Raw genomic sequence first — 12,158 nt, forward strand, 5'->3', positions numbered from 1 at the left:
ACATCCCGTGGTAACTAGGAATTACACAAGCTTCAGTCTGGATCCAGCCCTTTACAACGACCTGAGATGACCGAACACCTGAGAAGAGATGATGCCAACCCCTCAGAGGACCTCAGATGATGCCAACCCTGAAACAACATAAACTACCAAATTTTGCTACATTTTGCTAGTTTGATTGCAACATATAATAATTGCTTTTAATAGTGTTCATCGTCTGTTTGATTACGTCATTAACTGAATTTTACCGTAGATTTCTGCCATATGTACATTAACTGACATAGTCACCACAGACAAGCTCCTACTATATATATATTGTAGAAACTTAATTTTCTGTAAAGCTGCTTTGCAATACGCTTTTTGATATACCATTTAAATATTCATGCATTCAAGAGTTAATCTGTTGCCAGAGATGGACAGGTTTCCTCAGCTAAATAACAAAATCTGGCATTAACTGTCCAATGAATGTTGTTTCTTATGCTCAAATAGCATTTAAAAAGCTTATATTTTAGGTTGGTCCAGCCAATGCGTGCATGTGCAGTCATAAATGCATGTTTCTATGGTAAACAGATCTTTTGACGATAACTGCAGTGATGGGATGACTTTACCAATTGGTGATTGGTTCTTTTGTTTAGAAGGCGGGACTTAATCCGCCAGCTACCCAGCATATATGGTAAAGGTAAAGTTTACAAAAAGTGTGTGTAGTGCTAAGTGATGCAGAACAGATGGAGAGACAGAAACTGGTTTGTCGTCTCTGACAATGACAATCAGTACGATAAGCAGACGTGTGTTTACCGTGACCGTCACTTCAGCATGCGAATAAATCATTTAGATAAAGATTTTATCATGACAGACCGCTGGAGAAAAAATGTGAGCTTCAAACACTCACCAACAAATAAATATAACACTTGCCAATGAGTATTTTTTATTATTATTTCAAGTTAATTTTGAATGCATGTTGTTCAAATTTAACTTGAAGAAATCCTGATGTTCCTGTCTGACCTGTTTTAACAAACTCAGAGGTTTTGAGACATTTTACCTACTACACTTAAAAGGAAGAGACTGACTTATTTCTCTTATTTCTCGTCATACTGACCATTCTCAATTTCTGTGCAAGATCAAAAAAGAAACGGCAATCAGTGGAGAAGGAAGACAAACACTTTGAAGAAGAATCTTTGAGAAATTTGTTTCTGAACAGACAGCAGATCTTTGTGATATTTGTGGTTATTCATTTTTGCAGCCGTCATTCAGTAAGTGATAGTTGGAGCTCAAATGGCTTCCCTATCTGAAGATTTTTCTTGTCCGGTGTGTCATGAAATCTTCAAGGATCCTGTTGTTTTATCATGTAGTCACAGTGTCTGTAAAGAGTGTCTTCAACAGTTCTGGAGAAAGGAAACTCAGGAGTGTCCTGTCTGCAGGAGAAGATCATCAAAAGAGGAACCTCCTCCTAATCTGTTGTTAAAAAACTTGTGCGAGTCATTATTGAAGGAGAGAAATGAGATGTGTTTATCAGGATCTGAGGAGGTCTGCAGTTTACACAGTGAGAAACTCAAACTCTTCTGTCTGGAGGACAAACAGCCTGTGTGTTTAGTGTGCAGAGATTCACAGAAACACGTCAATCACACATTCAGACCAATTAATGAAGTGGTTTCATCATACAAGGTAAGACAAATGTCTCTTGTTTCAAGAGAAATACATTTTCATGCAAGCCCAGTTGGAATTGAATACCATTATTGTTTAAATAAATACCATTACCATTTACAAATTGCATTTTGTTTTTACTCAGGTCTCCTTTGTTTTGTTACATTGTAATATCTCAGTCTATTTAATATGAGATATACACAAAGCACTGTGAAAAGGTTTGCCTGTATTTATCCTGATTTCTTCTGTTTTTATGAACATATCACTGTATGTTCAATATGATCTGGTGTTTTATACACTGAACAAAATTATAAACGCAACACTTTTGTTTTTGCCCCCATTTTTCATGAGCTGAACGTGGGTTTGTTTGCTTATTTATTTTTCGGTTGACGTCATGGAAGAATGCGTGCCACGTAACTTCCGCCCAAATTAGTTAAACAGTGTATGGCGCGACATTGTGCATCTCGCACATGGTTGTTTGGCATTGTACTGGTGTGAGCGTGGAGAGCGGCTGCACACGAGTACACAACTTGTATCGTCCTTTGTTGTGGGTGTGTGTGGCTGATAATACCCGGTAACAAACCTGGCATCGCAGCCGTTGATTTGGAGCTGTACGTCTCTTATCGTGGCTTTTTCCCCTTTCATGTGGCTGATAATACGGGGGTAGGTCGGTTGATTTATTATGTGCCATAAACAGTGCGGTTTTGTTTTAAGCGTGTGTTCTGTTTGTTTCATTGTAGTAACAAATTTGGCAGCACGGTCGCTTAACGTTATACGATGTGTTCAGCCTAATTAGAAAACATTGTGGAGGTAATTGAATTTTGTTTTAATGTTTTATAAAAGTGTAATTAATTGAAATGTATGGTGGAAATGCAAATTGTATATTTTAATAATATATGAATGTAGGTGTATTTAAATGTGTAATTGTGTTTTGGCAGACTTATCTGGGAGCTGGTCATATATTAGACCACTGTTTTCCCAGTACTGAATGTTTATACATAAGTGTTTGTTTTTGTTTCCTTATTTGCATTTGATTTGATTTTGTTATGTTAACATTGTATAGTTTATTTGTTGTTTTTTTAGTTTTCTTTATTTTTTTGGTTGCTGTAAGGGGGCTCGTACTTGGTGAGACAGTACCCCAGCTACTAGGGTGTGGTGCGATGCGGTGATAGCACTATCGGTTGATTTGCTTGATGGTTGTATATTGTGTTGCACGTTTGAATGTTATAAGTTTCCATGGTTGCATTGGAAATAGCTGAGATGGTTACTTCTAGCCTAAGACTTGTAGTTTAAGTGAACCAATCTGACCCTCTTATTTTTGCCATTTTTGTATTTTGTTTGTTTTTGGTTTTGTATTTAAGTGATGTTTTGATTTTGTTGATTGTGTAAGGTTGGGAAGTGTTTTGTTGTTTCCCCACCTTTTAAGAAAAAAAGGGAAAAAGAAATAAAGAGATCATGTACTGCACCAGTGCCTATACATTCATTTAGTTGAATAGCTTGAGAGGGTCTATTGCCCCTATTGGGTATATACGGGTTGGTCTATGCCGGCCCGGTTACATTTGACGTAGTCGGCAGGGTACAAGTGTCAAGGCTGTAGGTGTATGGTGCATGTTTTCTTCTTTTTTTGTTGTGTACTGGGAAAAACAGTGGTTGAAGATCTGGATCATCGTCGAGTGTTCTGAGCATCAGCCGGGAGCAGCAGATTGTCTTTTTTTTTTTGAGTTGGTAGAGATTTTTTGTTGTTGTTGTTGTTTTGTTTTTTTTGTGTTTTTTTTTTTCCTCGTAGTATGGCGGAGGAAATGGAAGCACAATTGCAGGCATTAACGGAGTTGGTACAACAACTACAGTCAGAAAATGCCAGGCTTAGAGAAGAGGCCACTCAAAGAGTGGTAGTGGCCCCTGCTAATGATTTGTTGGAGGGTTCTTCCTCTCTGCCGATTTCTTTGACTAATTATCTTCCAACTCCTGTGTCTGTTTCATCTCTTCCTGTGGTAACCGAGCGATATGTTTATGTCCCAAGGGAAAGAAAGTGTCCACGTTTCTCAGGCAAGGTTTCCCAGGATTCTGGGATCTGTTTGCTAGATACTGGCTCAATGGTGACCACTCTCATTGAACAGTTTGTTTTTTTTAACATCTTCAGCCAGCTTTGGGAACAGAGTTGCAGTCTTGTAACTGGCTAAAGTTAAAGGCGGTTAATGGTCTCGCTATCCCGTATTTGGGTTATTTGGAGGTAGATGTCCAAGTATTGGGTAGGTTGCTTCCTAGTATGGGAATCTTAGTAGTGAAGAATCCATAGGAAGTGCGTGGTCAAGGACAACATGGCCAGATTCCCGGCTTGTTAGGAATGAACGTGATCAATCAGTGTTATCAAGAGCTATTTATACAGCATGGAGATTCTTTGTTTCAAGCTCCAGGTGTACAAGCTTTGGAAAAAGAATGGAAGAAGGCACTGGTTGAATGCAGACAGCTTGACCGTGTCCTTGAGACAGGGTTGATTGGCCGTGTCCGGGTTCATTCTGGACCTGCTGTTCTGGTCCCAGCTGGTACTCTAAAGTTTGTTCCTGCTATTTGTCACACTGGTTTAGTATCTACATTTTCCTCAGGTTTGTTGGAGCCTTTGCCTTTGGAGAATTGTCACTTACCTTGTGATTTGATTATATCTTCTGCCTTTTTGCCAGTTTCTCAGGGGAGGTTGGAGGTACCTGTTGTAAATGTGGGGACTCATGATCGGTGGATTCGGCCTAAGGTAGTTCTTGGAGAATTTCATCTAGTGTTATTGCAGCCAACAACACCGGTACAGTTCAATGCACAGAGATCCACTGGAGAACAGGTAGCTATAGTTCAAGTGGTGGCGGTAGAAGAACTCCCTTCAGTGGATTTTTCACAGTTGGGTTGGCCGAATTTGTCTTCTCAGGAAGAATTGGAGGCCTGTAATCTTCTGGAGAGGTATAGCGATATTTTTAGTCATGGGGAAGGTGATTTGGGCTGTACTACTTTAGTCGAGCATACAGAAAGCATACAGATGAGACTCCAGTGCGACAGCGTTATCGTAGGTTACCTCCTTCTCAGTACGATCAGGTAAAGATGCATATTCAAGAGCTGGTAGATCAAGAGGTAGTAAAGCAAAGTTGTAGTCAATATGCTTCTCCAATTGTTGTTGTGCAAAAGAAGGATGGTTCGATTAGGCTATGTGTAGACTATCGACAGCTGAATTTGAGAACTCCTAAGGATGCTTTCCCTCTCCCATGGAAGCTTTGGCTGGGGCTAGGTTGTTTAGCACTTTAGATCTAGCTAGTGGATACAACCAGGTTCCCGTAGCCAGTCAAGATCAGGAGAAGACAGCGTTTTGCACTCCCTTTGGGCTCTTTGAGTTTACGAGGATGCCCTTTGGGTTTTGGCTTCTTTCCAGCAGCACTTGGAGAGGTTATAAATGTTGTTGGGACGTCTCCAACAATACCATTTGAAATTGAAGCTACAAAAGTGTCATCTGTTTCAGACTGAGGTGAAATATCTGGGGCACATTATTTCAGCAGAGGGGGTAGCTACTGACCCTGAAAAGGTTAGTGTCATTGCCCAGTGGCAAAGGCCTAGTAATGTGACGGAATTGCATTCCTTTTTATGTTTTGCTTCATATTATCGCGATTCGTTGAAGGGTTTGCTTCAGTTGCCGCACCCTTGCATAAGTTGGTGGGAGATCTGCAAGGTGGTAAGAAGCTGCCGGTTCGTAGAACTTTAGGCTTCTTTGAACAACATTGGACCGATAATTGTGAGAGAGCTTTTGTGACTCTTAAAGAGAAGTTGGTGCACACCCCTGTGTTGGGGTACGCAGACTTTGCGAAACCTTTCATTTTGGAAATTGATGCGAGTCACCGTGGTCTTGGAGCAGTTTTGTCTCAAGACCAGGGGGGACAGATTAGGCCTATTGCATTTGCAAGTAGAGGTTTGCGCCCATCTGAAACTAATATGTCAAATTATAGCTCGATGAAATTGGAGCTTTTGGCTTTAAAATGGTCAGTAACTGAGAAGTTCAGGGAATATTTAATGGGCAGCAAGTTTGTTGTATATACGGATAATAACCCTTTGAGTTATTTGCAAACTGCGAAATTGGCAGCTATAGAACAGCGCTGGCCTTCTCAGCTGGCTCTTTTTGATTTTGAACTTCGGTACCGACGAGGGGCAGCTAATTGTCACGTCTTCCCTCACCCACTAGCAGTAGTCAGATGATTAGTAATGCCGGGACTGTAGTTCCAACTGAGGTAATTGTGAGCCAGCAAGTTTTGAAGGCAAATCCCTTTGTCGTTAAGGCTTCAGCTGTAAATGCTGTACCGATGCGAGAGAAAGGTGATCTCTCTGCACTGCAGGCCTCAGATCCAGTGATTGGAATTTTCTTGAGACACTGGAGGAAGGGAACACCGCCCTTGAAGGGAGAAGTAGTCCAGGGTCCTGAAGGTCTTAGGGAGTTAGTTAGGCAGTGGCCTCGGATTAGGGAGGATAAAGGAGTATTATATCGAAAAGTACAGCTTCCACCGTAGGAGAGTCTGTCTTACAGCTATTACTTACTATTGCTTTACGGGCTGAGGTTCTTAACAATGTGCATAATAACCACGGTCATCAGGGTGTCGAGCGAACTATGACCTTGCTAAGGGAAAGATGTTATTGGCCAGGAATGTGTAAGGATGTTAAACTGTGGTGTAGTGAATGTGAGCGGTGTGTACTGGCTAAGGCCATACAGCCTAAATTTCGCACCTATATGGGAAGTCTTACTGCATCAAGACCCCTAGAAATCATTGCCATTGATTTCACTCTCATGGAATGGGCTAGTAATGGTCAGGAGAATGTTTTGGTGGTAACAGATGTGTTTTCCAAATTTACTCAAGCCTTTGCCACCTCAGATCAGAGAGCAAAGACTGTGGCTAATATACTTGTGGAAAAGTGGTTTTGTGTGTATGGCGTTCCTAAGCGTATACATTCTGATCAAGGCTGTGGCTTTGAGAGTGAGTTACTTAAACATCTCTGTGACATTTATGGAATTCAGAAGAGTCATACCACCCCATACCATCCTGAGGGGAATGGGCAGTGCGAACGGTTTAATCGAACGTTGCACGATTTGTTAAGGACTTTGCCCCCAGATAAGAAAGGAAAGTGGCCACACGTCCTTCCGCAACTCTTATTTGCGTATAACACCACTGTTCATCAGTCAATGCAGCACTCCCCTTATGAACTCATATTTGGTCAGAAGCCACAGTTGCCCATTGATTTTATCTTGGGTGTGGCTGGGGAGGAGTTAGTAGGAGGTAGTGTAAGTGACTGGATTCTCCAACATAAAGAGCATTTATCCTTGGTCTATGATAGTGCACGGAGGTACTTAGAGGAAAGGGCCCCATACCAGGGAATAATGCCATCGAATGATGCATCCATACTTGCTCCAGGCATGTTGGTTTATTGCAGGAGTCATCCTTTAGGGCGAAATAAGATCCAAGATGCATGGGCCCCTAACGTGTTTGAAGTTGTGGAATGTAAGGATGGCCTTGGTAATGTTTATGAAGTGCAACTCCGAGATGGCGCGGGTCCCTCTAAGTGCCTTCATAGATTCGAGTTAAAGCCTGGTCCCTACCTCACATGTGAGAAGGGTACCAGTGGCTGAGGGAGGAGTTGAGAGTGGTGAAGAAGTAGAGGAGGAGATTTAAGCTGAAGAAAGTGATTAATTGGTTGTGGAAGTCACGGTTTCCCATCCAAGTGCTTTGGGCCAGATCAGTAAAGGACAAGTGGAAAGGGAAATACAGTTACATCCCTACCCTTGTTCTGGAGGTCAGGTTGCTGGTGTTGGGGGGATTTTGGAGCAGTATCTGGCTACATCAGGTGAAAGCTTGGCTTCATCTGAAGATACAGGGTGTGGTGGTTCGTCTGCGGCAATTGGTAGTGGACAAGGTAGAGGGGATATGATACCTCCCCCAGTTAGACGTACTACACGTCCCACTGCGGGATGTCACTCAAATCCATTTCGGTTACCTCAGGGGTTGGGTTCTAGTGATGCAGTGGTGAATTCCCATTTTACTGTATTTAGACCATGGCAGTAAGAGTAGTAGTGAGGTATTCACCGGGACAGTGAATTTTTTTAAGTCGGGGTGTGTGTAGTGGGTTTTTCTGTCAGGACCACTATCGTCAAAGATGATTGACAGTTAGCATACAGTTTGGATTGGCGGTATGGTTCTGTTCTGGGCAAAAACTCCCTGCGCATCCATGCAGCCTAGCATAGATGAGAGCAGGGAGAGCAGCGATAACCCCCCCAAAAAACATGTTCCAATTCAACTGTATCCTTTGCTGCCTTGATACCCACAATCCTGTGTGTTCTATCCTGTGATGGTTGATCAAATAAATCAATGAATATTTGCTTAGTTATCACCAAGTTTGTTCTATTTGTTGTAGATCATTGAACCATTAAGCTGCCTCAGAAGCATGTCCGATATCAGCATGATGTGTGTTGCATGCTTATTCTAACAATTCAAATCCAATGATGCTCACAAATCTGTGTTTTTATAACAGTAAAAGCATTTTTAGGTAGTCGCACTGTTATATTGAGTCACATTCAAAAAACACTGATGAAAGCATATACACCCCCACTTAATTGGTATTTAAATAGCATATGTTAATGTTTAACTTATTCATTAACAGATGGCGCTGTATTAAGCAGTATAAAAAGTGTTTCTGTTGCTTTATGAAAATATTTCTGAAACATCTGTGTATTTGACAATGTTGCATTTAATACACTTCATCTATGAATGTATGTAACACTGTGAGAGCGTCATTACCACGAGCAGAAAGTGTCTGACTTGACGTCTCCACCCACAATCCTGTGTGTTCTATCCTGTGATGGTTGATCAAATAAATCAATGAATATTTGCTTAGTTATCACCAAGTTTGTTCTATTTGTTGTAGATCATTGAACCATTAAGCTGCCTCAGAAGCATGTCCGATATCAGAATGTGGTGTCAGAATGTACCTTGTTATAAAACATTCGTCACCGAAATAACGGGAACAAACAAACACGCTTGAGAACTCCGTTGCTGCCTTGGAAAAACAAATTGCATCCACTGTTCTGTTGCATTTAATACACTTCATCTATGAATGTATGTAACACTGTGAGAGCGTCATTACCACGAGCAGAAAGTGTCTGACTTGACGTCTCCACTTTAATTCCGCCCCAACTGCAAGCGGCTACTCTCTCCAGCCGGAGGCAGGCTAGTGTAGTTCCTCTCGAACAACCTAGTCTTCTCGAGCAAGTAACTGTGGCGCTGCTGAAGACTTCCGTAACCATGAAAGAAACTCGTTAAGCGGCTCGCTCTTGCTCTCGCTTGGGTCGCTGAGTGCGCGCACGCACATAAGAATACAACTCTTAACAGTGTAAATAACTCAGAATGCATGAATTGTGTTTTTATAACAGTAAAAGCATTTTTAGGTAGTCGCACTGTTATATTGAGTCACATTCAAAAAACACTGATGAAAGCATATACACCCCCACTTAATTGGTATTTAAATAGCATATGTTAATGTTTAACTTATTCATTAACATATGGCGCTGTATTAACCAGAATAAACGTGTTTCTGTTGCTTTATGAAAACATTTCTGAAACATCTGTGTATTTGACAATGTTGCATTTAATACACTTCCATCTGTAATGTATGTAACACTGTGAGAGCGTCATTACCACGAGCAGAAAGTGTCTGACTTGACGTCTCCACTTTAATTCCGCCTAGTCTTCTCGAGCAAGTAACTGTGGCGCTGCCGAAGACTTCCGTAACCATGAAAGAAACTCGTTAAGCGGCTCGCTCTTGCTCTCGCTTGGGTCGCTGAGTGCGCGCAAGCACATAAGAATCCAACTCTTAACAGTGTAAATACTCGGAATGCATGAAATGACATTAGACCCCCCTTTAAGCGCAGTGACAAGCGTGTTGCCAGTGACAGCAGATAAGTACCGCACATTCGCATGAACTAGCACAAGCATTTAACTGAAAACAACTTAATGAGCCCAAGCAACACGGATAGCCTTAGCAACATGCATGTTGCAGATAACCTGAGAGCATTAAATGGAACTTAGCTTGTGAAGACGTTCAAAAGAGTGAAACATAGCAGCTGTGAAGTGGATGCTTGATCTCTTGATATCCTTCTTGGGGATGAAGTTCCCATCTGAACTTGTTCATTAGTCAGGGACCTTATATATGAATGCTTAGATAGGTGTCGTATTCCCATAGGTTGATGGGGATCAGCTGAGAGTCAGCTGATGCGAGCTTGACTAACGTGACCAGCCAGAACTAACACCACGCTAGATGTTTGGTTATTTATTTTTCAGGTGACGTCACGGAAGGATGCGTGCCACATAACTTCCGCCCAAATTAGTTAAACGTGTATGGCGTGACATTGTGCGTCTCGCACATGGTTGTTTGGCATTGTACTGGTGTGAGCGTGGAAAGCGGCTGCACACGAGTACACAATTTGTATCGTCCTTTGTTGTGGGTGTGTGTGGCTGATAATACCTGGTAACAAACCTGGCATCGCGGCCATTGATTTGGAGCTGTACGTCTCTTATTGTGGCTTTTTCCCCTTTCATGTGGCTGATAATACCCGGGTAGGTCGTTTGATTTATTAGGTGTAATAAGCAGAATATGGTTTGTCCTTGAGCATGTATGTTTTTGTTTGTTTCATTGTAGTAACAAATTTGGCAGCACGGTCGCTTAACGTGATACGATGTGTTCAGTCTAATTAGGAAACATTGTGGAGGTAATTGAATTATGTTTTAATGTTTTATAAAAGTGTAATTAATTGAAATGTATGGTTGAAATGCAAATTGCATATTTTAATAATATATGAATGTAGTTGTATTTAAATGTGTAATTGTGTTTTGGCAGACTTATCTGGGAGCTGGTCATATATTAGACCACTGTTTTCCCAGTACTGAATGTTTATACATAAGTGTTTGTTTTTGTTTCCTTATTTGTATTTGATTTGATTTTGTTATGTTAACATTATATAGTTTATTTGTTTTGTTTTCTTTATTTTTTTGGTTGCTGTAAGGGGGCTCGTACTTGGTGAGACAGTACCCCAGCTACTAAGGTGTTGTGTGATGCGGTGATAGCACTATCGGTTGATTTGCTTGATGGTTGTACATTGTGTTGCACGTGTGAATGTTATAAGTTTCCATGGTTGCATCGGAAATAGCTGAGATGGTTACTTCTAGCCTAAGACCTGTCTAAGTCTAAGTGAACCAATCTGACTCTCTTATTGTTGCCATTTTTGTATTTTGTTTGTTTTTGGTTTTGTATTTAAGTGATGTTTTGATTTTGTTGATTGTGTAAGGTTGGGAAGTGTTTTGTTCCCCCCCCCTTAAAAAAAGGGAAAAAGAAATAAAGAGAACATGTACTGCACCAGTTCCTATACATTTATTTAGTTGAATAGCTTGAGCGGGTCTATTGCCCCTATTGGGTATATACGGGTTGGTCTATGCCGGCCCGGTTACATATATTTATTAGGGCTGGGCAAGTTAAGGCGTTAACGCATTAATTGATTAACGCCGGCAATTATTTTATTGTGCATTAACGCTGTTTTTCATTATTATGAAAGTCCGTTGCTCGCTGGCTCTGAATACACATACAGACAAACCATGGGTCACAGGAGGGGTGGAATGTTGATCAGTACTGGCTTGAATGAGAGCATTTGTGGAGGGCCTAATACAGCACTCACATGAACGCTCCCGATAAAATTATTTATCACAAACCTCAACATTCACATTATCCCATCAACATTCAACATTTTTCACATCAACATTCACAAACCACTGTTCACTGTTATTTTTAACAGAAAAGAATGCAACGTGCTCGTAATCACGACTTCATAAGTGGGAAACAGGAAGTTTCTGATAGCACGTGAAGACAGTAGAGAAGTGCTCTTGCTCAGCACAGTGGAGTGCATCATTTTGTTAACTTTGTGGTTTATTATTTTGAGTCGTTTGGGACGCAGTAGTAACACACGGCCCTCTCACAATATATTGCTTTACAGATCTATCACTCTTGCTGCTCAGAAATGTTCACGCAATCATGCTGCACGTATCAGAAGTTCCGCGCTCCGGCGCGTTTAGCGCTCACACTCACAGATCTATATATAACTGAACCGCCCTCTGGCCCACCTCCTCCAACTGAGCGCGGCACGGAGCGATCACACTGCTCAAACGAACCGGGCTTTGGGGGTCAAACGCGCTCGGGCACGGTTAAGATTGCCTAGTGTGAGTACACCCTTATTCTCCCGCATCCCGCACACATGAGTCTCTACCCGCCCATCCAGTGGTGTCCCGTGCCTCAATCTGTTGCGTTGGGTCCCGCGATAGTGCAGGTCTCTACTCGGAAGGTGCCTGTTATAATGTTATGATCGAGGCTCTGGACTCTGAGCAAAGCTGGTTTTTCTATAACAAACTATAAAATATTTTCTATAAAAACGTTAATGCCCTGGCAGTGGCAAATAGCTTGTTTTA

General features: G+C 41.5%; 1 protein-coding gene across 1 annotated transcript in view; it reads left to right on the forward strand.

Annotated features, from left to right (window-relative positions):
* The first annotated feature begins 1,269 nt into the window (after positions 1–1,269).
* LOC107751358 (nuclear factor 7, brain-like) overlaps positions 1,270–12,158 on the forward strand; it is a 32,145-nt gene continuing 21,256 nt past the window's right edge. Inside the window, exon 1 of the mRNA XM_016567098.1 lies at positions 1,270–1,659. Within this exon, the coding sequence (XP_016422584.1) occupies positions 1,270–1,659 (390 nt within the window). The remainder of the gene's footprint in view (positions 1,660–12,158) is intronic.

Source organism: Sinocyclocheilus rhinocerous, unplaced genomic scaffold, assembly GCF_001515625.1.
Source record: "Sinocyclocheilus rhinocerous isolate Xijiao unplaced genomic scaffold, SAMN03320098_v1.1 scaffold3235, whole genome shotgun sequence".
Classification (NCBI taxonomy): Eukaryota; Metazoa; Chordata; class Actinopteri; order Cypriniformes; family Cyprinidae; genus Sinocyclocheilus; species Sinocyclocheilus rhinocerous.